At 43.7% G+C, this 25401-nt stretch overlaps 1 protein-coding gene across 11 annotated transcripts in view; it reads left to right on the top strand.

Moving 5' to 3' along the window:
* Nucleotides 1–25401, top strand: part of FAT3 (FAT atypical cadherin 3) — a 745081-nt gene that overhangs the window by 296820 nt on the left and 422860 nt on the right. For all 11 annotated transcript variants that reach the window (XR_014008884.1, XM_081197246.1, XM_081197247.1 and 8 more), the window contains exon 4: nucleotides 391–452. Coding sequence is in view for 10 of the 11 variants with exons in the window: in XM_081197246.1 (XP_081053372.1) it covers nucleotides 391–452 (62 nt within the window). In the remaining variant the exon portion in view is untranslated. The remainder of the gene's footprint in view (nucleotides 1–390; nucleotides 453–25401) is intronic.

Genomic DNA, 25401 nt, shown 5'->3' with positions numbered 1-25401 from the left:
CTTTGAATCAGTCATCACTGATTAAAAGCAACTTTTCCATTCCCCAACATACCTAGTGCAGTCCTCATAGGTGGGGAAGCTCAGATCAGTCTATATCTGTGTCAGTTTCACCAGTGTTAATGTGCATTCATGTGCAGTTTCTTTTTTTAAAAAAAAAAGATCTGTGGAAATTTGTATTAAAATGCTTGTTTTTATTCCAATGAACACATTCCTCAATGTATTTTATCCTAAGCACCATCCAATTAGCATGTTCATGAAATGCACAAGGACCCTTTTTCTGTATGCTAAAGTGGTCCACGTTGGAAGTTTGGCTCTGGATGCTTCTAGTGATCCATTTGGAGACCTGTTCTTTTTCCATGTTACTGAAAATAATTCTGATCTTTCTTACAGGTCTCATAACCACGACTTCAAGAAAACTGGATCGTGAACAGCAGGCAGAACATTTTCTGGAGGTAAGATGAGATAGGGAATGTGTTCTAAAACGGGTGTGCAGACCAGGTTTGCAGAATCTGCTTGTCCTGCAGGATCTAACCACATGATTCTAAATGAATTTGCCCGGTGCTATCACACTCCTTTGTCTTCTCCCCTCATTCCTTTCCTTGTGCCGTCTGATTCCTTTGGTTACTTCTGATTTAGTGACATGTTACCATTTCCTGTTACATCCAACTTGGAGAAACTATTGTTTGCGCACAAACCATGATGGCAGACCGATTGAATTGGGTTTGCAACCCTGGTTTGAAGGCAGAGTATGGCTTGTACAAACCATAGTTTGCCCAGTTTGGATGTAAATGGCAAAATATGGAGATAGCAGTGGTGGGAAGAAGAAGAAGAAGAAGAAGAAGAAGAAGAAGAAGAAGAAGAAGAAGAAGAAGAAGAAGAGTAGTAGTAGTAGTAGTAGTAGTAGTAGTAGTAGTAGTTTGGATTTGATATCCTGCTTTATCACTACCCTAAGGAGTCTCAAAATGGCTAACATTCTCCACAACAAACACTCTGTGAGGTGAGTGGGGCTGAGAGACTTCAGAGAAGTGTGACTAGCCCAAGGTCACCCAGCAGCTGCCTGTGGAGGAGCGGGGAAGCGAACCCGGTTCCCCAGATTACGAGTCCACTGCTCTTAACCACTACACCACACTGGATTGTTTACAAGGAGTGCAGGGAGCTTCTCAGCCTAGTGCTTTGTATTCCATCGAAACCAACCCACTTAGTAATCATATACATCTGCCCCATTGGGGCTTGAAGGCAACATCTTTATTTATCAGTGTTGAGGAAAAGCGGCCAAATGAAATTAAATTGCTGCAGAAGCATGTCTACTAATGAGAGGTTTTCAGGCCTGATATGTGTTTTATTGGTCTGTGGGCCTTGAGCATATAACCGGAGCACAGCAGACGGAATACTTGCTGAGAATACCCCTTCAAATAAAATGAAAAAAGGCATCTATTTTTAATTGGGGAAGGAGTTGCAGGGCAGCTAATTTATTACACTTAGGCTTTAGTCGTCTGTTCCGGATTGATTCACATGCGGCTAATGAGGAATCTGTTACCTGGTATTTCAGAATAATAGGTTGGAGATGAATACAAAATCCCACTGTTGCAGGCTGTTTGAAGATGGAATAGTCAAGGGGGATGATTTAGCACACTACTGCTCCAGGATTTTCGGGACTAGTAGAAGCCAAATTGTGGACTGGCAGGTGCAAAGATTAGAGGTCCAGATTGGCCGCCACCTCTCCCCCCAAAATGATTAGAATGCATTAAAATTTGCCCAATTGACGGCATGTTTCTCAATAACAAAAATCAGACAGGCTGTTGACAGTTTGGCACTAGGTTGTCTGAAGAGGAAGAGCTTGGTTTTACGACACTTGTGAAGCGTTTTGTGAAATGTTTGGCTCCTAATGTGGTTAATTAACCTCCTGGGGGAACCTTTAATTGCCAGTATAACCATGACCTCCCCATAGCACCACTTTTGCCTTCCGGAATTATTTTATACTCTTCCTCCCATTAAGAGTCTGATTGGCATAAAAAGAGAATAAAATTGGCTCCCCGTGAAAAGATATCTGACTGGAGATTGACCTAAAAGCTTCCGTTTTCTCGCTTGCATGGTGTGTGCATGCCTAGGAGGGGCGGAGGGACGCGTTGATGGGGCCCCAGGAGTATGGAGGTCTTTTATTTGATTCATGAAATAAGCCTGCCCTTATTTCCTCTATATTTGACTGTGACATAATACCCTTAAAGGTCTTTCTTTAGCCTATTCAGAACAAATCAGTGTGAAGCTTGAATTGGAATGAAAGAGTTGGAACTACATAGACAAAGGAGAAGACACTGAATTTGTAGGGCGTTTTGCTGCCGCAGCATACTGAGATGAACTTTCCTTGGTTAACTTTCCGTACATTTATTTGTTTGTGGCTTACCGGTGGGTGTTGATGGATTCAGATATTGGTTTAAAATCTTGTACATCGCTTCTGGTCCGAGACAGTAGTCCCATGTCAAACAAACCTTAGCAGTATCACCAAACAAGGAGATTTTCAAGGCTCCGGGGATGTCATAGTAATGTAGAGTTGGAAGGGACCCTGAGGTCCAGCCATCTTAACTTTTTGTTGTTTAGTCGTTTAGTCGTGTCCGACTCTTTGTGACCCCATGGACCAGAGCACGCCAGGCACTCCTGTCTTCCACTGCCTCCCGCAGTTTGGTCAAACTCATGCTGGTAGCTTCGAGAACATTATCCAACCATCTCGTCCTCTGTCGTCCCCTTCTCCTTGTGCCCTCAATCTTTCCCAACATCAGGGTCTTTTCCAGGGAGTCTTCACTTCTCATGAGGTGGCCAAAGTATTGGTGTTTCAGCTTCAGGATCTGTCCTTCCAGTGAGCACTCAGGGCTGATTTCCTTAAGAATGGATAGGCTGGATCTTCTTGCAGTCCATGGGACTCTCAAGAGTCTCCTCCAGCACCATAATTCAAAAGCATCAATTCTTCGGCGATCAGCCTTCTTTGTGGTCCAGCTCTCACTCCCATACATCACTACTGGGAAAACCATAGCTTTAACCATACAGACCTTTGTTGGCAAGGTAATGTCTCTGCTTTTTAAGATGCTGTCTAGGTTTGTCATTTATTTTCTCCCAAGAAATAGGCGTCTTTTAATTTCGCGGCTGCTGTCACCATCTGCAGTGATCATGAAGCCCAAGAAAGTAAAATCTCTCACTGCTTCAATTTCTTCCCCTTCTGTTTGCCAGGAGGTGATGGGACCAGTGGCCATGATCTTCATTTTTTTGATGTTGAGCTTCAAACCATACTTTGCGCTCTCCTCTTTCATTAAAGGGTTCTTTAATTCCTCCTCGCATCCATGATTTGTGGCCATCCACCATCTGATTTAAAACCTCCAAGGAAGAAGAGTCCACCATCTTCCTGGGGAGTCCGTCCCACTTTTTTATGACCTTTGGGTGAGATTTCAATTTTCTTGGGCTTCCTCTGAACAGAGACATCCAGCAAAGTATGTTATGCCCAGCAGAACTTGATAAGGTGTCTCTCCTGAGCTCTTCCACAAGTTCAGAACCATAACATAAAATCAATATAGAGAGATTTTAAGAAAGGTACATTTTCCCAATATCACCTTTGCCTAGCCTACTTCAAGCAAAATTCTAGATTGCTAGCTTCAAGGCTCTTTCACGGGTCTCAATATGCTTGTAAAAAGCAATCTCATTATAGTCCCAAGTTGTCATTGGTGATGATGTTTTTAAGGCTTCAGGGACTGGTGATTAGAAGCCCAGTGACACTCCCAAGACACGGCAGAAAAAGAAACTGTGGCTGTGGAGGTTGAGTAACCAGACTATTGGAAGCTTCTTAGCCCAGCCAACCACATGAGCAGAGACTTGCATTTAACACCCCCTCAGAAAACAGGGTCTGGCCCTCTGTATTGCTCTGTTCCCGAAGCCCCTTTAATAAAAAATCCAATCAGTGATCCTCTTATTTAAATTGCCGATCTGAACACTTTTATTCTGTTCTGATAGGTACTGATTGGTACTCCGTGGGCCGCACATTCAAATCCCCCACCCATCCCGCTTCATCCCAAACTTGCAAATAAAATAGATCAAGCTTAAAAGGGACGGAGATTACATGAGCATTACATTACCTTATGGCCTCCAGCAACCCCAAATGCAGTTCCTCTGATTACTCGCCAGGGAAAAAAAAATGCCTTAAATGGATGGAAGATTGGGATGGTGGGTTTAAAAAGAAGAAGAAGAAAAACATTCGGTGTAGTAAAAGAAATGACATTTAGGTGGTTATCTTCTTGTGAAACAGATAAATGAAAATAAATACCTCCTACAAAGCGAGGTGTGATTGCGCTTTTCAGGAAACCTGTATTTACTTCTTTGCAGCGCTGAGCAATCTGAGCAATTCTGTCTGAGTCTCTCTCTCCCTCCCGCCTTCTTGTCTCTTTTCTTCGTCTCTCGGCTGCCGCTCTTTTTCTTTTGCTCAGTCAGGTATCTGAGGGAGCGCAAAAGAGATTAATATCTTATCCCTCCCGCTCAGAGAAAGCCCCCATCATCTTTTCTTATATTGTCATTACTTCATAACAAGATGTGAGAATAAAAAATAATAAAAAGTGGGAACGACATTCCCATGCTACCTGGTTCGTTTTCGCTGTCGTTTAAAAGGTGCACTGAATATTTGAGAACATTTATGTGCATGCCACAAGAACTCTTCAGACCACATTGGTACCTCTGGTTGCGAACGGGATCCATTCCGGAGTCCCGTTCACAACCTGAAAAGAACGCAACCCGCGTCTGCGCACGTGTGGGTCACGATTTGCCGCTTCTGCGCATGATGTCATTTTCCGTGTCTGCGCATGCGCGAGCGGCAAAACCCAGAAGTAACTCTTTCCGGTACTTCTGGGTCGCTGCAGGACGCAACCTGAAAACGCGCAACCTGAAGCAAACGTAACATGAGGTATGGCTGTACTAAACATTGGGCCTGCCATCACAACTTTTAATCCTATAGACTCACTGTGCTCGCAAGGACTTGTGCGGGTTCAATCAATAATAATATATTCGTAATTGAAGGAGCAACGTGGTTTTATGCAGTATTTCATACTGTTGGGTTTTGTACTGCACTTATTTATCTTATATGCGAATGGCCTATGGCCCAAGCATTAATAAACCACATCTACATAATTAAAGGTTTCTCAAACATTCAGCACAAATATTTATTGGGGAAGCTGGCCACGGGGGTACAAAATGTCACATTCGGTTGCTTTTAGAGCGATGGCCAGAACTGCAAGTTATAAGAACCGCAGGGCTGGCACCAAAATGGCAGCCTTTTATTTCGTTCCATCCTCCAAATTTTTGTAACAGAGTAAATCAAGCTCTATGTCTTTAATGCCACCATTCTGTTGCTTTCCTTGCCCCTTTCTGCAAGATTAGCTCTTGCTTAGGTGATGATGGTATCAAGACGCGAGGTGAGTTTCACAACAGATCGTGGACGGGACGGGTCAGGGCTCCAGACAAGGCTGCTGTTTTCATGGCAGCTGCATGTTGTTGTTTTTCTGTAGTGCATATACATCAATCAGCCCAGACCTCTGTAGCAACATGGCTGTAAGCATTTTGCAAATCAGCCCTTTGCCGGGGGCTTCCTTTCCCTTCCGTCTCTTTGCTGCCTGTTCGTATACTGAAATTAGTTGTCTGATTCTGTTCAGGTAGCAAGCGGAGTGACAGCTGTCTTAACGCGCATGCTGAAAGTGAATCATTTTCAGATATGAATATACAAGCGTCTCCTCTCTCTTTACCACCAGTTTCCTTTGAGGTGGAGAGAATATAAATTACGGCTGCTCTGCTCTGCCAGTGTACATGTGCAGTTTGATGGAAGTGAAATGTTTAATCCAGTTACAGCTCATTGACTTGCACATTGATGCTCTAAAACGGGGAAAGGGAAAGAGATCTAAACCTTTGTGCTCAGCTTCAAGGTTTGGAATGAGCTCTAGCGTACGTGAGGTCATTCATGCCTTCCTGGGCAGCCAGCTAGCACTAGATCTGTGTTGAATCCTGCCCCCATTTTTTGAGTAATCTCATCCCCATGAGAAAAATTCTGGCGTTTTTTCCTGCCTCTTTCTCACAGTGCTTGAGAAATCATTCTATAGTTTCATTTTAGATGCGTTGGCACTTAATGGACTTAAAAAGTGGGCGAGGGGTGCCATCTTTGCTATCTCTTGCTAGTCTGTTGGGTTTCAGCCCACCCACCCACCCCCAAAAAAACCCCACTGATATCCTTGTCTCAGCTTTCCTTTCCTAGGAAGGCAGCAGAGCACAGACCAGTGGAAAGATGATTTGCAGAATGAAAGGAATGGCTGCTCGGCCAGTTCAAAAAGCAAAACAACAACAACCACCCACATTCCACCCATGGAATATTTCACCGAAATCTCCCACCATTTGATAATCTCAGAATGCAATTTCTTTTCTCATTACTTGACCTAGAATAGTCAAGGTGGGGGATGTTTAATGGGAGAGGAAAAATGGCAAAGCTCTTATCTAGTTCTGCCGTGACAGTTTTTGTGTCTAGTAAGTTGAGATTTTTATAGAACCTCGTGCCTTAAGAGCTCTCTCTTTAGCAAGGGAGAGCTTTAGTTGATAATAGGAGACAGATTTCGCTTTACAGAGCTCCATCTGGACACCACAAATGTGTTTCTTGAGCAATTTTGTCCTTTACAGACACACATGTGAACTTTATTAACAGCAAGTGTTTTCATATTGTGAAACAGGCATAAACTCCACCCTGTTCCCACCAAATTATTAGTGGATTTAGTTGTCTTAAAGAACTTTCCTCTTCATATATACCCCTGTATGCTTTAAGGCCTTTAGAGAAGACTTCGCCCCCCCCCTCCCCAATCCATTTCAAGGTCTTCTCTAGTCACCCTCTGGGTGAAATCTGACCTTTGACCCTTATGTTCTTTAATTCACACATGTGGGAAGCCACTTCTGGTCATTATGCGTTCTACTGAGGCATGTGGGATATTATCGGTTTCTACTTAGTTACTACAAGTCATGACTTCTTGAACATTTTTGAACATTTCACAGTTCAATGAGTCTATCCGAGTTAGTGGAGCATGAGGCTTCTGCACGCATAGAAGCATAGAGTCATAGAATTGTAGACTTGGAAGGAACCTTGAGGGCCACCTAGTCCAATCTAAAGCATCCATGACTGGTGTCCATCCAACCTCTGCTTAAAAACCTCCATGAAGAGTCTTCCATGTAAGTAATTTGTCCTGAGTTGAGGTCTGAGAATAAAAACTAAGTAGGCACAACACTGGTCAGAAATATTAGCTGTCCTTGGCACTGCAGAGTTGCTGTAAGCATCCTCTCCCTCTCTTTCTGAGCACAGCCCTTCAATCAATAATAGGGATACAAAAAGTTGGGATGCAAGATATAATAATACAGTGGTGCCTCGCAAGATGAAAAGAATCCGTTCCACGAGTCTCTTCATCTTGCGGTTTTTTCATCTTGCGAAGCAAGCCCATTAGTGGATTAGCGCTATTAGCGGCTTAGCGGATCAGCTGATAAGCGGCTTAGCGGATCAGCTGTTAAGCGGCTTAGCGGATTAGGATCAGCTGATAAGCGGCTTAGCGGCTTGGGGAAAAGGGGGGGAGGAAAAAACCCCGCAGGAACTCGCAAGACATTTTCGTCTTGCGAAGCAAGCCCATAGGAAATTCGTTTTCCGAAGCACCTCCAAAACGGAAAACCCTTTCGTCTAGCGGGTTTTCCGTCTTGCGAGGCATTCGTCTTGCGGGGCACCACTGTAATAATAATAATCTTGCGAGTTCCAGCGGGGTTTTTTTCCTCCCCCCCTTTTCCCCAAGCCTCTAAGCCGCTTATCAGCTGATCCTAAGCCGCTAAGCCTCTTAAAAGCTGATCCGCTAAGCCGCTTATCAGCTGATCCCCTAAGCCGCTTAACAGCTGATTCGCTAAGCCGCTTATCAGCTGATCCGCTAAGCCGCTAATAGCGCTAAGCCGCTAATGGGCTTGCTTTGCAAGTCGAAAAAATCGCAAGACGAAGAGACTCGCGGAACGGATTCTTTTCGTCTTGCGAGGCACCACTGTATGATTTATTATTTATACCCTGCCCATCTGGCTGTGTTTCCCCAGCCACTCTGTGCAGCTCCCAACAGAATATTAAAAACAAGATAAAACACCAAACACTAAAAGCTTCCCTAAACAGGGTTCCTTCACATGTCTTCTAAAAGTCAGATAGTTGTGGATTTCCTTGACATCTGATGGGAGGGCTTTCCCGATGACATTGCTTTCCGTTCCTACCTGTATTTGTCACATACAGCACTGTTTCTGTTTTGCTGCAGTTTGCCTTTCACTGGAAACTACTTTGTTCGTGCTGCGAGCTATACTGCTAATCATAATATGCACTCCAGGGATGTTTTGGGAATTCTCTTCCTACCTCCTCCCCCCTCTTAATATTTTTTTGCACTTCTTCGAACCTCAAATGATCCCTGAGTCTGCTTGGCTGTTGCTGTTTTTGCTACGGAAGAGATTTAGTCGTTTTCAAACACTGGCCACAAGTCTAACAGACTCAGATCTAACTTAAGATTTTGTACAGCCATTCCTGTTATAACCTTGCCCACATAGCACAATGTCTGTCCCTTCCTGGCATGCAAGTGACTGAAGTTTTAAAACAGGCAAGAGTCTGCCTGAGACTTAATGGTTTCCCAAGAGGGCATTCGGTGAATTGGAACTTGCCCTTATGTCTCGAATATTCGCTTGCATAACTAGACAGAAATTCTCTGGGATGACTCCTGCGTTTCCCAGAAATAAAGCAGCTATGTAGTTAAGGCTATATTTTGGAGGACTTGGGCTGGCCAAGTAAGAATGGGAAGTGAGGGCAGAATGTAGAATAAAAGCCGCATGTGGGAATAAAAGGAATTCTGAGGCCAGGACTTCACCAGCCCTTATCCTGTGCACAGAGCAAGTCCTCCATAATAGGTTTAAGAATCTGCCTTATTCTCATTTTGAATAATAGAATTGTAGCGTTGGAGGGGATCCCAGCGGTCATCTAGTCCAACCCACTGCAATGCAGGAATCTCAACTAAATCATACATACAGAATTTGGGTGGCTGGTGAAAACACTCTGCTCTCTAAAGAGTTTTCCCTCTGAGATACTGCCCAGTGTCTGCACACTGGTTCTTAGCTTACCTAGCTTTTTCTATTGGGGTTGGGTTTTTTTGTTGCATTTTTAAATGTTTGATCTTTTATTGTGTTTTTATATGTGTTGGAATCCACCCAGAGTGGCTGGAGCAACCCAGCCAGATGGACAGGGAATTATTATTATTATTATTATTATTATTATTAGTAGTAGTAGTAGTAGTAGTAGTAGTAGGCGTTGTACAGTTTTATTATTTTATATGCTGTTTGATTTTCTTCTTGTATTGGCTGCCGAGTGCTGTTACGGGTGGTGAACAATTGTAAAACAAAACCCAAAAAACTTGTTCCGCAGAATGAGAAAGTCTGGCTGCTGTTACAGTTGTCTGTATTGATAAGTAGGCACATAGATTGCCATGCTGCTCCTAATTAATAGGTTCCAAAGAGATGAAGGATTGTCAGCTGCATCGCTGAGAGCGGTCCTATTTGATTTTCAGGTCCAGTAGCTCCCCCTACTTTTTTTTACACGTGGCCTGCAGTCTACAGCGAAATTCTGCCAAGCAGCTAACAGCATCGTTTCAGAGACTGCTGTCTTCCTCCCTCCTGCGCTTACCACAGTTTGGGGAGTCTTCTATGCCCCTTAATTTTTAAGAGAGGCACTTGAGAAGCACGGCTGTTCAAAAACAGTAGGAAGGCTAAATTATGTTCCTTTAGTCAGCAGTTTTATAACACAAAATGCAGTTAAGGGTTTTCTGCTTTAACTGGAGTGAGTGTGAACAAAGAAATGAGACAGTTATGCTGTGAGATATATATATATAGTAGATTTTACAAGACTTGAGGGCAGTGTAATATTTTCAGCATCGCCCACAGCAAACATGTTTTCTTCTTCTTCTTCTTCTTCTTCTTCTTCTTCTTCTTCTCCTCCTCCTCCTCCTCCTCCTCCTCCTCCTCCTCCTCCTCCTCCTCCTCTCTGTCTCTCTTGGGTTCTGGTTCTCTTATGGATTATTCTGACACTTTCTCTGAATTTTCAACTTTTGTTAGAAAAAAAGGGGGAAGCCTCTGCCTGTCACTTTTCCTTTCCTTCTTCTTTGGCGATCACTCGTAGCCAAGTAAGATTGTCTTCAGTTAAATAACATTAAACATATTGGGCTATGATTCTCTACGATTGAGCAGTGATTCTCTGACACACACTTCAAACACCTCTGACTGTAGGCCTGGTATTTGTCCTGTGGACAATGATGGTTCCTCCATCACATAAGAAGAAGAAGAATAAAAATACAGTGGTACCTCGGGTTACGTACTTAATTTGTTCCGGAGGTCCGTTCTTAACCTGAAACTGTTCTTAACCTGAAGCACCACTTTATGCTTATGAGAAGGACACGAGAGCAACAGGCCTCTCCTGCTGTTGTTCGCAAGTGACTGGATCGGTCTCCAGTGATGTGTCTAGTCCCATTTTATAGAACCCTAAACCCTAGATTCAGAACCATGCTGGGCTGGAAGAAGTTTGGATGAGGCAAAGGTGCCCCTTATTCAATCCTGCAGGCAAGCGAGCTCCGTTGCTCCACTGCCCACAGGTGCAATGGCCGGCCACTGCTTCCCCAAACAGCAAATTGGGTGGAAGTGACCACTGTTAGTGTCCAGTAACCAGCAGAAACCCTCAGAACAAGGTGTTTGGCATTGGGAAGGCCAGCAATGTGTTGCTGAATCCTGAGTCAACTGCTGTGCTGTTTTGTGATGGCAACAGACCTGAACCGGGCTTTTCCACCGCCGCACCCTGAGAGCTGCATTGCAAAAATGTTGTTTCCTCTTCCACACACAAGCAGTGGGGCTGTGGATGCAAGAGTCGCTGTACCCCTTCCTTTACACACCATAATTGCTGGCCAGGGATTTGGATTGGTCTGCCTGTTAGTGACTACCTTGGTAGCAGATTCCATGGTTTGGCTATGCATTGTGTGAAGAAGTTATTTCTGTTGTCTGTCCTGATTTTCTTGCCATTCAGCTTTATTGGGTGACCCTGAGTTCTCACGTTATGAGAGAGGGAGATTTTATACATCATTTTTAGACTTCTGTCCTGCCTCCCCTTACTCTCCTTTTTTAAAAACTAAAAAGAGAGAACAAAATGTATTCATCTTTAGCCCTAGGGAAGTTTTACGAGACCCCTGGTGATTTTGGCTGTTCTGCACCTTTTCTAGCTGAATATCCAGCCATTTTCAACATCAAACATCTCTGAGACATGGTGACCAGAAGCGTACGCACTATTCTAAGTGTCGTCGCGCCATAGGTTTGTATAAGGGCAGTACAATGCGCATCCTAGCTGTAAGCCAAATTTGTTGCAAAGGGTTTGTTTAGATTTATTGCTTGCTGTGCCCCCGAGGCTCAGGAAATCTAACGTAATCTAACATAATGGAATAACTACATAACCCCATAATTAAAATAAACGGAGCAGACCATCAGGAGAAGAGGAGGCAGCAGAAGAGAATATCGGGGTAAATAAAATTGCATGGTTCTCGCTCGAGGAAAAGATAAAGGGGGAGCAGAATGAGGGCTCAAAACAGGAAGCTAAACATACATAAGAATAATGGCGGTTCCAGAATATAGATCCTTCAGCTTGCAAAGCTGTTTATAGAGCAGCACAGTAGCTTTGCTGAATATTTATAGATTATTAATTAAATGGTCATTGACTGAGCAGTGTATGCGTCACCGTGGAAAGCTATTCCAGCTAGGTGGCCTGGAATTCTTCACAAAAGACGAAGTAATGGCGACGCACCTTTTTTGTTTGCAGAAATTTCAAGCTGAGAGGGCTTCTCTGAAGTAGCTCTTTCTAATAGATTTTCGCTGCAAGTGAACAAGAGGTGAATTTATGAATATTATTGTAATACAGTATTATAAAATAATAAGGGTAGTAATAGTAATAATAGAACTGGAGAAGGGGCAACGGAAGCAGCAGCATTTGCACATAATTCCTAAGTGCAGAGTACTTCACATCATGTAATCCTTACAAGGACTGATGCTTGCTTCATGTTCCCTTGTGAGAGTCAAGTGAAGTTGAGTTTCAAGTCAACAACTTCCTGATTTGCAGCTTAATCCTTGAAGCACTGCACTACATCGGCCCCCCTGTGGAGGCATTTAAAGGGAGGAGGAGCTCAAATTTATGCAAAATTCAAAATGGTGGGACCTAGCTGAGGCTGCAGTTTACCCAGCACTACATCAAAGGGAAAGGAGGCTACGGAAGGACACAGAATGGGCAAAGTGTCTGTGAGGAGCTTTGTCCCAATTTTCAAAATGAGAAACCACCACATCTGAGGCATGTTTTATCAGAAGGAAGCCCTAGTGGTTTTGCTGGAGCTAACTTTCAAGTAAGCCTGTGTCAGGAGTGCGTGCAGGAGCCAGGCCCTGTGACCAGTAGGGCTTTGCAGGACTGGGGCCTTCCTAAGTTTGTTCTGAAGAGGCAAGACGCAGCCACACAGGTGAGGCCGCTTGGTAGCTCACAGCACCTGGTGGCAAGAGCCGGGAAAGGATATAAGGTCAGCATTTCTCTTTGCCACAGCAAAATGTTTCCTGCCTTGCTGTGTTTGGCTTCCTGCTTCCTAATCCTCGGACCTCAGCTTCCTGACTCCTTGCTTCCTGACCCTCGGACCCTTGGCTTCTTGACTCCCGGCTCTCTGACGCTTGGACTCTTGGCTTTCTGACTTCTGGACTCTCATTCCTGCTCCCACCCCGCCATCTTGTCCCCGGTCCCAACGTCCTCAGCTGGGACTTCGATCCCCCATAGACAGGACCGTGACAGCATGCTTAGGATTGTAGCCTTATCATAATTTCCAGTTTCTGGTTTATCTGTACGTTTGTTTTTTTTAAATCAACTTTTTTTTCAAGTAACTATGGCATGGAGAAAGTGGGAAGAGAAAGGTTTTTGTCTTTCTCTAATAACAATAGAACTTTCTGATGGTAAGAGCTGTTGGACAGTGGAACTGTCTCCCTCTGGAAGTTGTGGACTCTCCTTCTTTGGAGGTTTTTAAGCAGAGGTTGGGTAGCCGTTTGCCATGTGTGCTTTAGCTGAAATTCCTGCATTGCAAGGGGGTTGGAATAGATGACCCTTGAGGTCCTTTCCACCTCTACAATTCTGTGATTAGCTCAGGGTTCAAACCTCTCCTCTCCTTCTCCCTGCAACCCCACACTTTGCTGCATGCTTCTTAAACTCTGTAGCTCTGCAGTGATGTTGGGCTTACCTACCAAACAAAGAAGGGCTCTTCTTTTTGCCATCTTCCAAGCATCCAGAAGGGCGTTCTGATTCATTAAATATCTGCGCTTGTATTTTTCATAGTGTTCTGACGCTTCAAAGAGACTCAAGCAGCATGATGTCTTTCATAGTTTGCCTTTACCAGCTTTTCCTGTAAGAAGAAGTGTATGCTTTACCTCTGCATTATTTTGTTAAATATATTTAAAGCCCCTAAGCATTGCCAGGCCCTCTCATTTACTACTGCTGTATTGCTTTAATTCCTGGGGTGCACACAAGGACTGTGGTTTCTTCCCTGTGGCTGAAATAGACTTCAAAATGGGCCAAGCATGGGTTGACATTCCTGACAAAATCATTCTGGATGGAGGTGACCTTGCAGTACAGTGGTGCCCTGCAAGATGAATGCCTTGCAAGACGGAAAACTCGCTAGACGAAAGAGTTTTCCGTTTTGGAGGTGCTTCGCAAAACGAATCTCCTATGGGCTTGCTTCGCAAGACGAAAATGTATTGCGAGTTCCTGCGGGGTTTTTTTCCTCCCCCCCCTTTTTCTAAGCCGCTTATCCGCTTATCTGCTAAGCCGATAAGCCGCTAAAAGCCGCTAATAGCGCTAATCCGCTAATCCGTCAATGGGCTTGCTTTGCAAGACGAAAAAACCACTAAACGAAGAGACTCACAGAACGGATTCTTTTCGTCTTGTGAGGCACCACTGTAGGTGTATTTAAGGGCACCATTTCGTTCCTAGCAGAATAGCCACATTTTCTTCTTACTCCGGGTAGGAAAAATGTGTCTGGAGAGGCAAAGACTAAAATCTGTATCAGGCAGCAAATAGAGAGAAGTCATGCATGCAGGAGTAAGCAAATGACAAATAAAATTTAGGATCCTGTTGTTATTTCCCCTCCTAGTTTAACAAATAATGTATCATTGCAAACAAAATGTCTATTATTCACCAGCCGTCGCAGAAGAAAGCAAGGCTCCAGAATTGTCATAATTTGTAGCGTGGTGCCAATAAAATATATGGATAGGAAACCATCTGAATCACATGAGGATTATGTGTAATAGATAGGGTAGTCTTCAATCTTTCCTTGAACTCATTTTTCAAAGGCAACAGAAAGCCGTAGATTTTTCCATCTCTAGCGCAGGAGGGCATAATTAAATGGTGAGTGGCTACGCTGAAAAACCTTATTCAGAGTTGTAGGATAATTAATGTTGGCATCCATTTAATTCGTATCTTCATCCATCATGTGTGTGTGGGAAGATTTCTTAGCTTGTATATAATCATAATGAATTTGTTAAGTCTTCCAAGTGACACAAGACTTTTTGTTATTTTATAATCCTAATGCTGGGAGAGGCTGTAAAACTGGTTGCCCAGTGGCATTGGAAGATGGATTTGGTTTCAAGTAGAAATGTTAAGATAGCCACCATTGGTCATGCTGTGCCAAATTTCTTTCCAAACGTGTGTGGAAGAAAATGGGATAGATTTTCATCACGAAATAATATTTATTGCTATTGATTTTTTTATATATAAAAAAAGTTCTTGCTGCATTTTACTATTAGTGTTTCGCAGTATATAAATGCTGGATGTTTTCATTTTCTAGTTTAACCAGTTCTGCAAGTTAATGTTTAATTTATAATCACAGAGCAGACACTGCGGGTTTTCACCAGGAGATCTTTTTTGGGAGGAAGAAAAGGTGCCAAGTCTCTAAAGTATCAAGTGCAATGAAGTTTACCCTCAAAAAGCAATTTCTTTCTCTTAGCCTGAGGAAGTCAAGATGCCAAGAAATAGAGGAATATCATGAACCATAATTTCATTTTCTAACCTGTCACATTACAAAGATAGTTTGTAGGGTAGTATGTTATTATTTTTTTCTATCTATCTTTCTGAGAAATGTGCTTATTCCGAATAGCCCTACAGGAGTTTCTGAAAGAATATATCCAAAAGAATAAAAATGTCAGTACTTAATTAATCTGTTCCTTTATTCCGAATAACTTGGGAGAAAAGTAATGCAGGGAAATTTGTAACGTATAGGGCTGGTTACAGATTTATGCCACCTATGCCTAATCCTTTTTAAAGTGAGGAGGAGGGGAATGGTGAGAGAGAGAGAGACCATGATTATGGTGCAGACCTTTGCCATGGCCTGATGGGGTGTGGATTCAGCAATATGGACACTAAAAGGTAAAGGTAAAGGGACCCCTGACCATTAGGTCCAGTCGTGGCCAACTCTGGGGTTGCGGCGCTCACCTCGCTTTATTGGCCGAGGGAGCAGGCATACAGCTTCTGGGTCATGTGGCCAGCATGACGAAGCCGCTTCTGGCGAACCAGAGCAGCGCACGGAAACACCGTTTACCTTCCCGCCAGAGAGGTACCTATTTATCTACTTGCACTTTGACGTGCTTTCGAACTGCTAGGTTGGCAGGAGCAGGGACCGAGCATCGGGAGCTCACCCCGTTGCGGGGATTCGAACCGCTGAACTTCTGATCGGCAAGTCCTCGGCTCTGTGGTTTAACCCACAGGGACACTGGCCTTTACCAAATATACTTTTTTGCAGCCAATTCCAAAATTAAGCAATGCTTTGCAGAAAGAAATAGAAGTACTTGAGAACACAGGAAGAGCCAGCTGGATTAGACCAATGATCTTTCTAGCTCAGCATCCCTTTCCCACAGTAGCCAACCAGATGCCCCTGGGAAGCAGGATCTGAGCGCAAGAACAAGGAAACCTCCTGTGGCTTCTGGCCACTTGAGTTCATGAGGGCACTGCCTCTTTCCTCCATAAATACGTCCAATCCTTGGGGGCCATCACTGCTTCCTGTCAGAGTGAGTTCCATAGTTTAACTTGGTGTCATGTTTTGTTTTGCCTGTGCTGAATCTACTCTTGGTCATTTCTGGTAGGCAGCCCCCAATGAGAGGAGGAGCACATCTCTTATCATTTTTTTCCCACACCAGTCCCCAGCGTTGTTGAAGTAAGGGTATCAGAAATGCAGCTAAGTAGCTCAAATCATATACATAACTGACACCCTTCTTTGAAAATTAAACCAATGTGCAGACTTGATCATTCAGAAGCTTTACTTGCAGAAACTTATACAGTGGTGCCTCGCAAGACAAAATTAATCGATTCCGCAAGTCTCTTCGTCTTGCGGTTTTTTCGTCTTGCGAAGCAACCCTATTAGCGGATTAGCGCTATTAGCGGTTTAGCAGCTATTAAAGGCTTAGCGGCTATTAAAGGCTTAGCGGATTAGCGGCTAAAAGGCTATTAGCGGCTTAGTGGCTTAGAAAAAGGAGGGGGGAGCGGAAAAAAATCGGAACACTCGCAAGACGTTTTCGTCTTGCAAAGCAAGCCCATAGGGAAAATCGTCTTGTGAAGCAGCTCAAAAACGGAAAACCCTTTCGTCTTGCGGGTTTTCCGTCTTGCGAGGCATTCGTCTTGCGGGGCACCACTGTAGATGAATTAAGACATAATATTTACAGCCACTTGCTTTTCTAAGCATGGGCTTGCAGTCTCCGCTTCTAACTTCCAAACCACTGTATTTTCCTCTCTTTCCAGACCTCGGCACTCGGCCTTCCGTATCTCATACAGGCCAAGCCTTGCAGCTCCTATGAAAGATTTCCACTTTTACCTTCTGCTGCAGCTTTTGCTCTCTTTCTTTCCAGCAGAGAAAAAGCACTTCCACACTCTATTCAACTTAGCAGTGTTCACTGTGGATTTTGAAACACAGTCACCTTGCCTCACATAAAATGGAGTCTCTCCTTGACTCCCATGTGCCCAGTGTTGGCCGATCACATGAGAACTACTAGAGAACTCTCTAGAATTCAGTTACCAACCAATCAAATTTAAACACATAGTCATGCATTCAAGCATTTACAATTTCAGTAAATTAAATTACTATACTTAACAAGCATCTCTAACTGGAGGATATAAAAGACCAGTGACTTAGACCAGGGGTAGGCAACCTAAAGCCCGGGGACCGGATGTGGCCCATTCGCCTTCTAAATCCTGCCCGCGGACTGTCCAGGAATTAGTCTGTTTTTACATGAGTAGAACATGTCCTTTTATTTAAAATGCATCTCTGGGTTATTTGTGGGGCATAGGAATTCGTTCATTTTTTCCCCTTCAAAATATAGTCCGACCCCCCACAAGGTCTGAGGGATGGTGGAACGGTCCACGGCTAAAAAAGGTTGCTGACCCTTGACTTAGACCATGGAAAGCCTCCCCCAGTTAGAATGGTCAAATACTGTACTGTCTCTCTTAGTATAAGGCAGCCTTTTCATAGGTTTGCACAGACGATGCTCATGCGCAGTATGTTTCTATGCATTTACCTTTGGCACTAAATAGCTGCACCTCTCTGGGTTTTGAGATGTTTACAATTCAGCTCCCATAAGGCTTTTTCTTTCTTAAGCAGCAGTTTACTACCAAATAAACATGTATTTTTCGATGCAAACACATTTCTTCAAATCCTCTTTTTTTGAGGGAAGGAAAAAAGCACACAAAACAAAGCTTCCTCCTAACAGTGCGAAAAGATTTGTGAAGCATAAAATGTATTTGGTATTCAGTGACATTTGCAATCTCATTATTCCTAACCTGAGTGACCTTTCCCACATACTCCTATGTCATTATTTTTCCATATGTCACTTAAAGCTGTTTTTACTGCACTGCAAGGAGGACTTGAAAGGCCCCCATCCCAAACTTTTATTTGCTCAGGAGCAACTCCCATTGCTTTCAACAGCTTCTGCTTCCTAGGAAGCACACTGTAACTTAAGATTGCAGCCAAGAAGCCCAATTCAGCAGGAAAGCTCCATTGAAATATCTATTGACAAAACCTGCATTTATAAGTCCTCGCATGATCTTATTTTCATTATCAAGGCATTGGCTTTCTTATAGTACCCAGCCATTGTTCCCACTTGTGTGACTTCGTCTTCTTTCTTTGGCAATCACTCGTAGCCAAGTAAGATTGTCTTCTGTGAACATGGTTTTAACAGTGAGTCCGTAAGTGACTGTGGAGGCCAATTCCGGACCCACACGTCCTTCCACAGAGGGGACATTGGTTCCTGGGCGGGAGTTGATCACGGTGAGGGTTTGCCAAGCGTGCCTTCCTCTTAGCACGTTTCTCCCTTGCATCCTGAGTTTGAGTGTCTTCAAAGCCCATGTCAACCTTTGGTAAAGGCTGTTCTCCCGCTGGAGCACTCGCAGGCCAGTGTTTCCCAGTTGTTGGTGTTTATACTACATTTTTTAAAGATTTGCCTTGAGAGAGTCTTTAAACCTCTTTTGTTGACCACCAGCATTACACTTTCCATTTTTATGTTCGGAATAGAGTAGTTGCCTTGGAAGACAATAACCAGGCATCCATACAACATGACCAGTCCAACGAAGTTGATGTTGGAGAATCATTGCTTCGACACTGGTGATCTTTGCTTCTTCCTGTACACTGGCATTAGTTTGCCTGTCTTCCCAAGTGTTGTGTAAAAATTTTCAGAGACACAGTTGCGGAAGATAACAAACCACGTAGCACAGGGTTTGCCAATGTCTGTATGTCCACGTGTACACCAAAATTGTGTTCCTTCATGGGAAATGGGGGGAATAGGTTGGCAGTGTGTGGGGCTGAAGCTAGTTGTTGCTGAAGTCAAAAGTGGGCAGGACTATCACAGAATTGTAGAGTTGGAAGGGACCTCAAAGTTCATCCTGAAGCACAGGATTCTCAGCTAAAGAGCTAGCCTCTTTGCTCTCCATCTTTCTGACAACCCCTCTCTGATCCTTGCTTTGCTCTCATTTCTGACACCCCTTCTCTCCATCTCTGTCTTCATATCCAGAGGGCTGCTGGGAAGGGGCAGATCACCCTTGACAGGTGTCTGAAGTGATCACTTACAGATAGGGGTAGTGGGGAAAGAAACTTGGTTCAGCTTGCATTTAAAAGTGAGCTCACCAAATCTTTACTCAAATCTTTACTTTAAGTTCTCCAGACAGTGTGCACATACTGTGATTAAAAGGATGCGTGTAAATGCAGAGATACTGTGAATATAATGCAAAAAATGCAACATTTTAAGGGGAAATTGCTTTGCGCATTAGGCAAAAGGATATTCAGAAAGGTGTGTATTAGACTAAATTCTTGCGGCTGATGAATTTGCATGAAGACATACAAAAGAGTTGCAAACTTATGTGGAAATGTGGAGGGCTGAGTTGGAGATCTGAAACTGAATGTCCATCCGTACTTGCAAAGGGCTTTTGAAATTAGGCCACAGGCTGCCCACAATGTGCAGTAAAGGTCCACACTTTTACTCAGCAGTGAGTCTCATTGAACTCAGCAATGCATACTTCCAACTAAAGAGGCTTAGACTCACTTCAGCACAGCAGCTGAAGAATGGATTTCCATTTCTTGGGGATTCAGTCAAATTTGATAGTTTACCAGCTTGCAAAATGATGTTGTTTTTTCCCCAGTCATATGCAAAACGGATAGGAGATGAAAGGCATTTAAAAACATAGAAATAGAGAAATAAAGGAGAAGGACTGTAGGATTGAAACTACCTTTGCTACTGCGGGGGGGGGGGGGTGATGTCAGGGGTCCTATATGTATCTGGGCCAGGCAGCTTGGAAAGGGAGGAGATAAGAATTCTTCAGCAATCACCATAATTTTAAGGAAACTTTGAAGGGAAGGTGTTTAGTTCCCGCTGGCTGAGGAGATTGGAATCAAGCAAGTTGCGTGAATAGAAAATGAATGGTAGATGAGCCTGTGAAAAGATGGTAATGTGATGAGCTTTGTAGTCTGAGCATAGCTCTCAGCAGGCACAAGGATTCTGAGAGGAGTCAGGCTGAGAGATACTTTATCCCCCGAAGTGCGCAGACAAGAGGTTTTGAATGACTATTATCCACCAAAGTAGAGTCAGTGGAAGTTAAGAGAAGAATGTCTCCCCTACTATCAATACTCGATATAAAAGCTTTCCCCAACTCGGTCACCTGCAGTAATGGAGCTAGTTTAAAAGCAGGTGGGATGTTAAAGGTACGTTCTAAAGAACGCTTGCAGGCTTTTGGGCTTTCACAAGGTCAAATTCTTTGTCTTTGCAGTATTGTCGGCTGCAGTGGTAGCCAATGCGGTACCTCCAAATGTTATTGTTCTCATTTCTGGCCATTGGCTGTGACCTGGGAGCCTTTTTTTGTGTGCTAGCCTGATTATTAGCCTAATAATAATAATAATAATAAGCCTTATTATTATTATTATTATTATTATTATTATTATTATTACTTATATCCCACCCCTCTGGGCAGCTCCCAACAGAATATTAAAAACAAGATAAAATATCAAATGTTAATAATAATAATAACTTTTTATTTATACCCCGCCCTCCCCGGCCAAGACCGGGCTCAGGGTGGCTAACACCAAATATAAAATACAGTAAAAACATTTTGAAACAAACAAATAGTTGATTAAAATATAGGTTAAAATACAGCTTAAAATACAACGTTGTATTAGTGGTGGCCGATAAATCAAGATCATAAGGGGAGAAAACGTCAAATATTCACCAGGGCCAACTATCCATGCTGGTCCTACATGGGCCAGCAAAAAGAGCCGAGGGAAAATTTATATACAAAATCCCATATAAGGGGTTCCATCAAAAAATAAATAAAAAATGAGAGGGGGGTCAGACTGAGTCCAGCCCAAAAGCCAGGCAGAACAGCTCCGTCTTGCAGGCCCTGCGGAAAGATGTCAAATCCCACAGGGCCTGATCTCCTATGGTAGACTGAAAAGCCCTGGCCCTGGTTGAGGCCAATCAAAACTTTAGGACTCAGGACTTCCAAAGTGTTGTTATTTATGGACCTTAAGGTCCTCCACGGGGCATACCAGGAGAGGCAGTCCCGTAGGTACGAGGGTCCTAGGCCACATAGGACTTTGAAGGTCAAAACCAGCACCTTGAACCTGACCCTGTACTCCACCGGGAGCCAGTGCAGCTGATAAAGCACTGGATGAATGTGATCCCGTGGCGAGGACCCTGTAAGGAGTCTCAACATGGCATTCTGCACCTGCTGGAGTTTCTGAGTCAGCTTCAAGGGCAGCCCTTCGTAGAGTGAATTACAGTAATCAAGCCTGGAGGTGATCATCGCATGGGTCACTGTGGCCAGATCAGGGCGAGAAAGGTAAGGGACCAACTGCTTAATACGGCAGAGATGGGAAAAGGCCGCCTTCCCTAAACAGGGCTGCCTTCAGGTGTCTTTCTATATTTATATATTTCCCATGCAATTCGCATTTGGGTTTCCCTCCACACTTTGGTGCCACTCTCCTGGTTTTCGTTCTTCAAATTCTTTAAATTAGGCCCCTTGAGCGGTTTTAGTTGTTGCTGCATTTTTTCTCTGCAGACTAATTCTGACTTGCAGGTGCAGAATTTTTCTCTCTCTCTATCCCCAATGCTGCATCCCTCAAAATGTTGAACTTTGCTCATCTTCAAATGATACTGCCACCTCAGCACACTCTTGATTAATAAGAACAGTTTGAAAAGAGATGAGAATGGCAACAAATTTGCCTCTTCTCAATAAAAATGAATAGGGAAAAAATGCTGAGCATTTTTGTTTTGTTTTGGTGGATGAACCTCACACAGCATATTACTAGCTCCTTCTTGCATCGTGTATATATATATATATTTGTGTATTTATGAAGGATGTAAAGTTAATAGAAAGCCCTCACATAATATCCTGGAGGAGGGGGGGGACCTATTGTGGAAGTCATTGTAAATTTATAACTAGCTGTGATAACAGACCTCTGCAAAACTGCTGTAACTGGATACAGAAATCTAAATTTCTTGCCCGTTGAAATGCTTAAAAAGAAAGAATAAATTCCAAGCAACCTCACCCCCTTCCTCTCTTTTCACAGTTGGCAGCCCTTCCCTCCCTCTCCTTATTTCTGTTCTCCCTGTGCTTTTAAGGTAAAGAAGAGTATTTGGCTAACAGCACATTTCTCTGCATGTTCACTCAGAGTTAAGTCTCATCTTGTTCAGTGGCATTTACACCAAGATGCGCATAGAATTGCAGCCCAGTACTTTTTATTTTTATTTTATTTGCGTAACTCTTAGTTATAGTGCAACAACGATAAGAAAATTTCATAGTTGCTTCAGATAACTTTTTTTAAAAAAATGCAATTAAAGGAAAAATTCCACTTAAAGTGTGCCTTCATCGCATGCCCTTTGTCTTCGTGTGTTTACCAATATACACGTACTCCCAAGATACTCACCCCCTTACAGAATCTCCACGGTGGGGAAGGTGGGTAGGAATTAGGGTTGCCACCTTTGGTGTGGCAAAAAAAATCCACAGACAGGTTGGAGGGATTTGAGGAGCTAAAAATTACTTTACCAGGTGCTACTCTCTTGCTTTTGAATTATGGCGCTGGAGGAGACTCTTGAGAGTCCCATGGACTGCAAGAAGATCAAACCTCTCCATTCTTAAGGAAATCAGCTCTGAGTGCTCACTGGAAAGGCAGATCATGAAGCTGAGGCTCCAATACTTTGGCCACCTCATGAGAAGAGAAGATTCCCTGGAAAAGACCCTGATGTTGGGAAAGATGGAGGGCACAAGGAGAAGGGGACGACAGAGGACGAGATGGTTGGATAGTGTTCTTGAAGCTACCAGCATGAGTTTGACCAAACTGTGGGAAGCAGTGGAAGACAGGAATGCCTGGTGTGCTCTGGTCCATGGGGTCACGAAGAGTCGGACACGATTAAACGACTAAACAACAACAACTCTCTTGCCTGAGATTCCACCGGACTCGTGCAAACCCCCTCTCTTGCTCTTGGACTAACCCACCTCTGCTTGCATGTAACTCTTTCCCAAGCTGCCCTCCCTACTCTCCAAACAGGCCTGTGCAAAAAACAACAACCCCTGCTCTCTTGTCTCCGAGTCTCTGTCTCCAAACCACCCACCTCTTCCCACACAAGAACTCTCTTTCCCCTGTTCTCCACCATGGCTATGCACCCTTCCCCTCGCTCTCCAAGTCCAACCCATACCCATCCCCTCTGCCCATGCAAAAACACTCTCTTTCTTTTAATAATTTTTATTGAGTTTTCCACTTAAATCATATTCACATTTTGTTACACAATTCTATGACTTAACATATTACTCTGTAAGAGCATCGACCTCCTTCCCTCCCTCTTTCTGACTTCCACATAACTTTCCATATTCTTTGCATTTCTATAAACACTTATTTACCCTTTGTCAAATTATAATTATAAACGGCGTTTCCGTGCGCTGCTCTGGTTCACCAGAAGCGGCTTAGTCATGCTGGCCACATGTCCCGGAAGCTGTATGCCGGCTCCCTCGGCCAATAAAGCGAGATGAGCGCCACAACCCCAGAATCGACCACGACTGGACCTAATTGGCAGGGGTCCCTTTACCTTTACTAAATTATAATATTTTACCTTATTATCGGTAAATCAGTTCTTTATATTTACATTACAAAACATTTCAGTTCAAGCCTACAAACGTTTTCAAATGTTTACAGTTTTCTTTCATATAAAATATAAATTTGTTCTAGTTCTAAAACTCTCTCTCTCCTGCACTGGACCAGGCCCCTGCAATCTCTTTCTCTCTCTGACCCAGCTGCCGCTCCCCTCCATGCAAAACCCGATACTCCACCCTAGCAACCCTGTGCACTGCAAACCCCCTCTCATTCTCCACGACCCACCCTCTGCCTGCGCAAAAACTCTCCTTTCTCTCTCTCCTCCCAGCCTTGCCCCATCCTCTGCCCCATCCTGCGATAACTCTCACTCTCGGCCCTCCTTCTCGTGGAGCCAGCCTCTGCCAGCACAAAATCCTGCCCAGGCTCTCACTCTCCTCCCACCAGACGCACCTTCTGCCAGCACAGTTTTGAGGAGGACAGGCGAAAAAGGTGGCGATGATCTTAGAGATTCAATGAGCATCAATTGCAGGTTCATTCCCTTCCTGCGCTGAAAGAGGTGAATGGATTGGTGGATCTGGAACTTGGTGTGAGTGACTACAGGGTGTGTGTGTCATGAAAAGTTATTTATTACAAAGCTTCGAGACTTCTTTTTTTGCTGGAAAACAGCATGGGGGGGGAATGGGGTAACCCCCCCTCCACCCCATAATGGAGTACAGGTTGAGAGCCTCCGCAGCTGCTTTTCAAAATGAAACGTGGCATATCTTAAGAACACCCTTAAAAGGCTCCCTTACATTCATACCTAATTTGACCCTGAGATAGATATGGAGTAGAAGTGGAAGAAATTGACACCTAATTCAAAAGGGGGGGTTGGGGGGGATGCTTTTGAACTGCACTGCGCATCAAAATGTGCGTTTTCTAAAACTTGTATGACACACACACACCTCTCTCTGTCCCCTGCAGCTATGCAAAGCAGTTTTGCAATTAATGAGCTGTCGGATTCCAAGTACTTAAAAAGAAATGTGTTAAAATTCCCCATGTACACTAAAAAGCATAACATTCCTTGGTCTGTTGATTAATTGACAAACGTTACGATTATGTATGCGTGTTCCTACACCAGCATAAATTGATCCAAATAAAAGATATTGCATTATGTCCCTGCCTTGGCTAAAACCCTTCCCCCTGGTATACTGTATGCATTTGTTTCTGTGGAGGACCATTCAAATCGTGTGAAGGCCACCTGCAGTCTGATGGAGTCCAGAGACATGTTTGCCAGTTTAAGTGAGATCTAGACCATGCATATAGGTTTGCTTCTTCATTTCTTCAGATCCATTTCTGTGGCTGCGTACTCTTGATAACACTTTTCAGGTAACCAGAAGAACAAAGGCATGTTGTGCTTCTTCATGTAGAACGGAAATGTAAACACATTTCTTCCTAAATTGGGAAAGGAGCCTTGTATTTTTACTGGAAATCTTAAGAATGCGTTCTTGCAAAATTCATTTACATGGAGGGACGCGGGTGGTGCTGTGGGTTAAACCACAGACTCTAGGGCTTGCCAATCAGAAGGTCGCCAGTTCGAATCCCCACGACGGGGTGAGCTCCCGTTGCACAGTCCCTGCTCCTGCCCACCTAGCAGTTCGAAAGCACCTCAAAGTGCAAGTAGATAAATAGGTACTGCTCCGGTGGG

The sequence above is a fragment of the Podarcis bocagei genome, assembly GCF_964188305.1.
Source record: "Podarcis bocagei genome assembly, chromosome: 6".
Classification (NCBI taxonomy): domain Eukaryota; kingdom Metazoa; phylum Chordata; class Lepidosauria; order Squamata; family Lacertidae; genus Podarcis; species Podarcis bocagei.
This window is presented reverse-complemented; position numbering and strand designations above follow the sequence as displayed.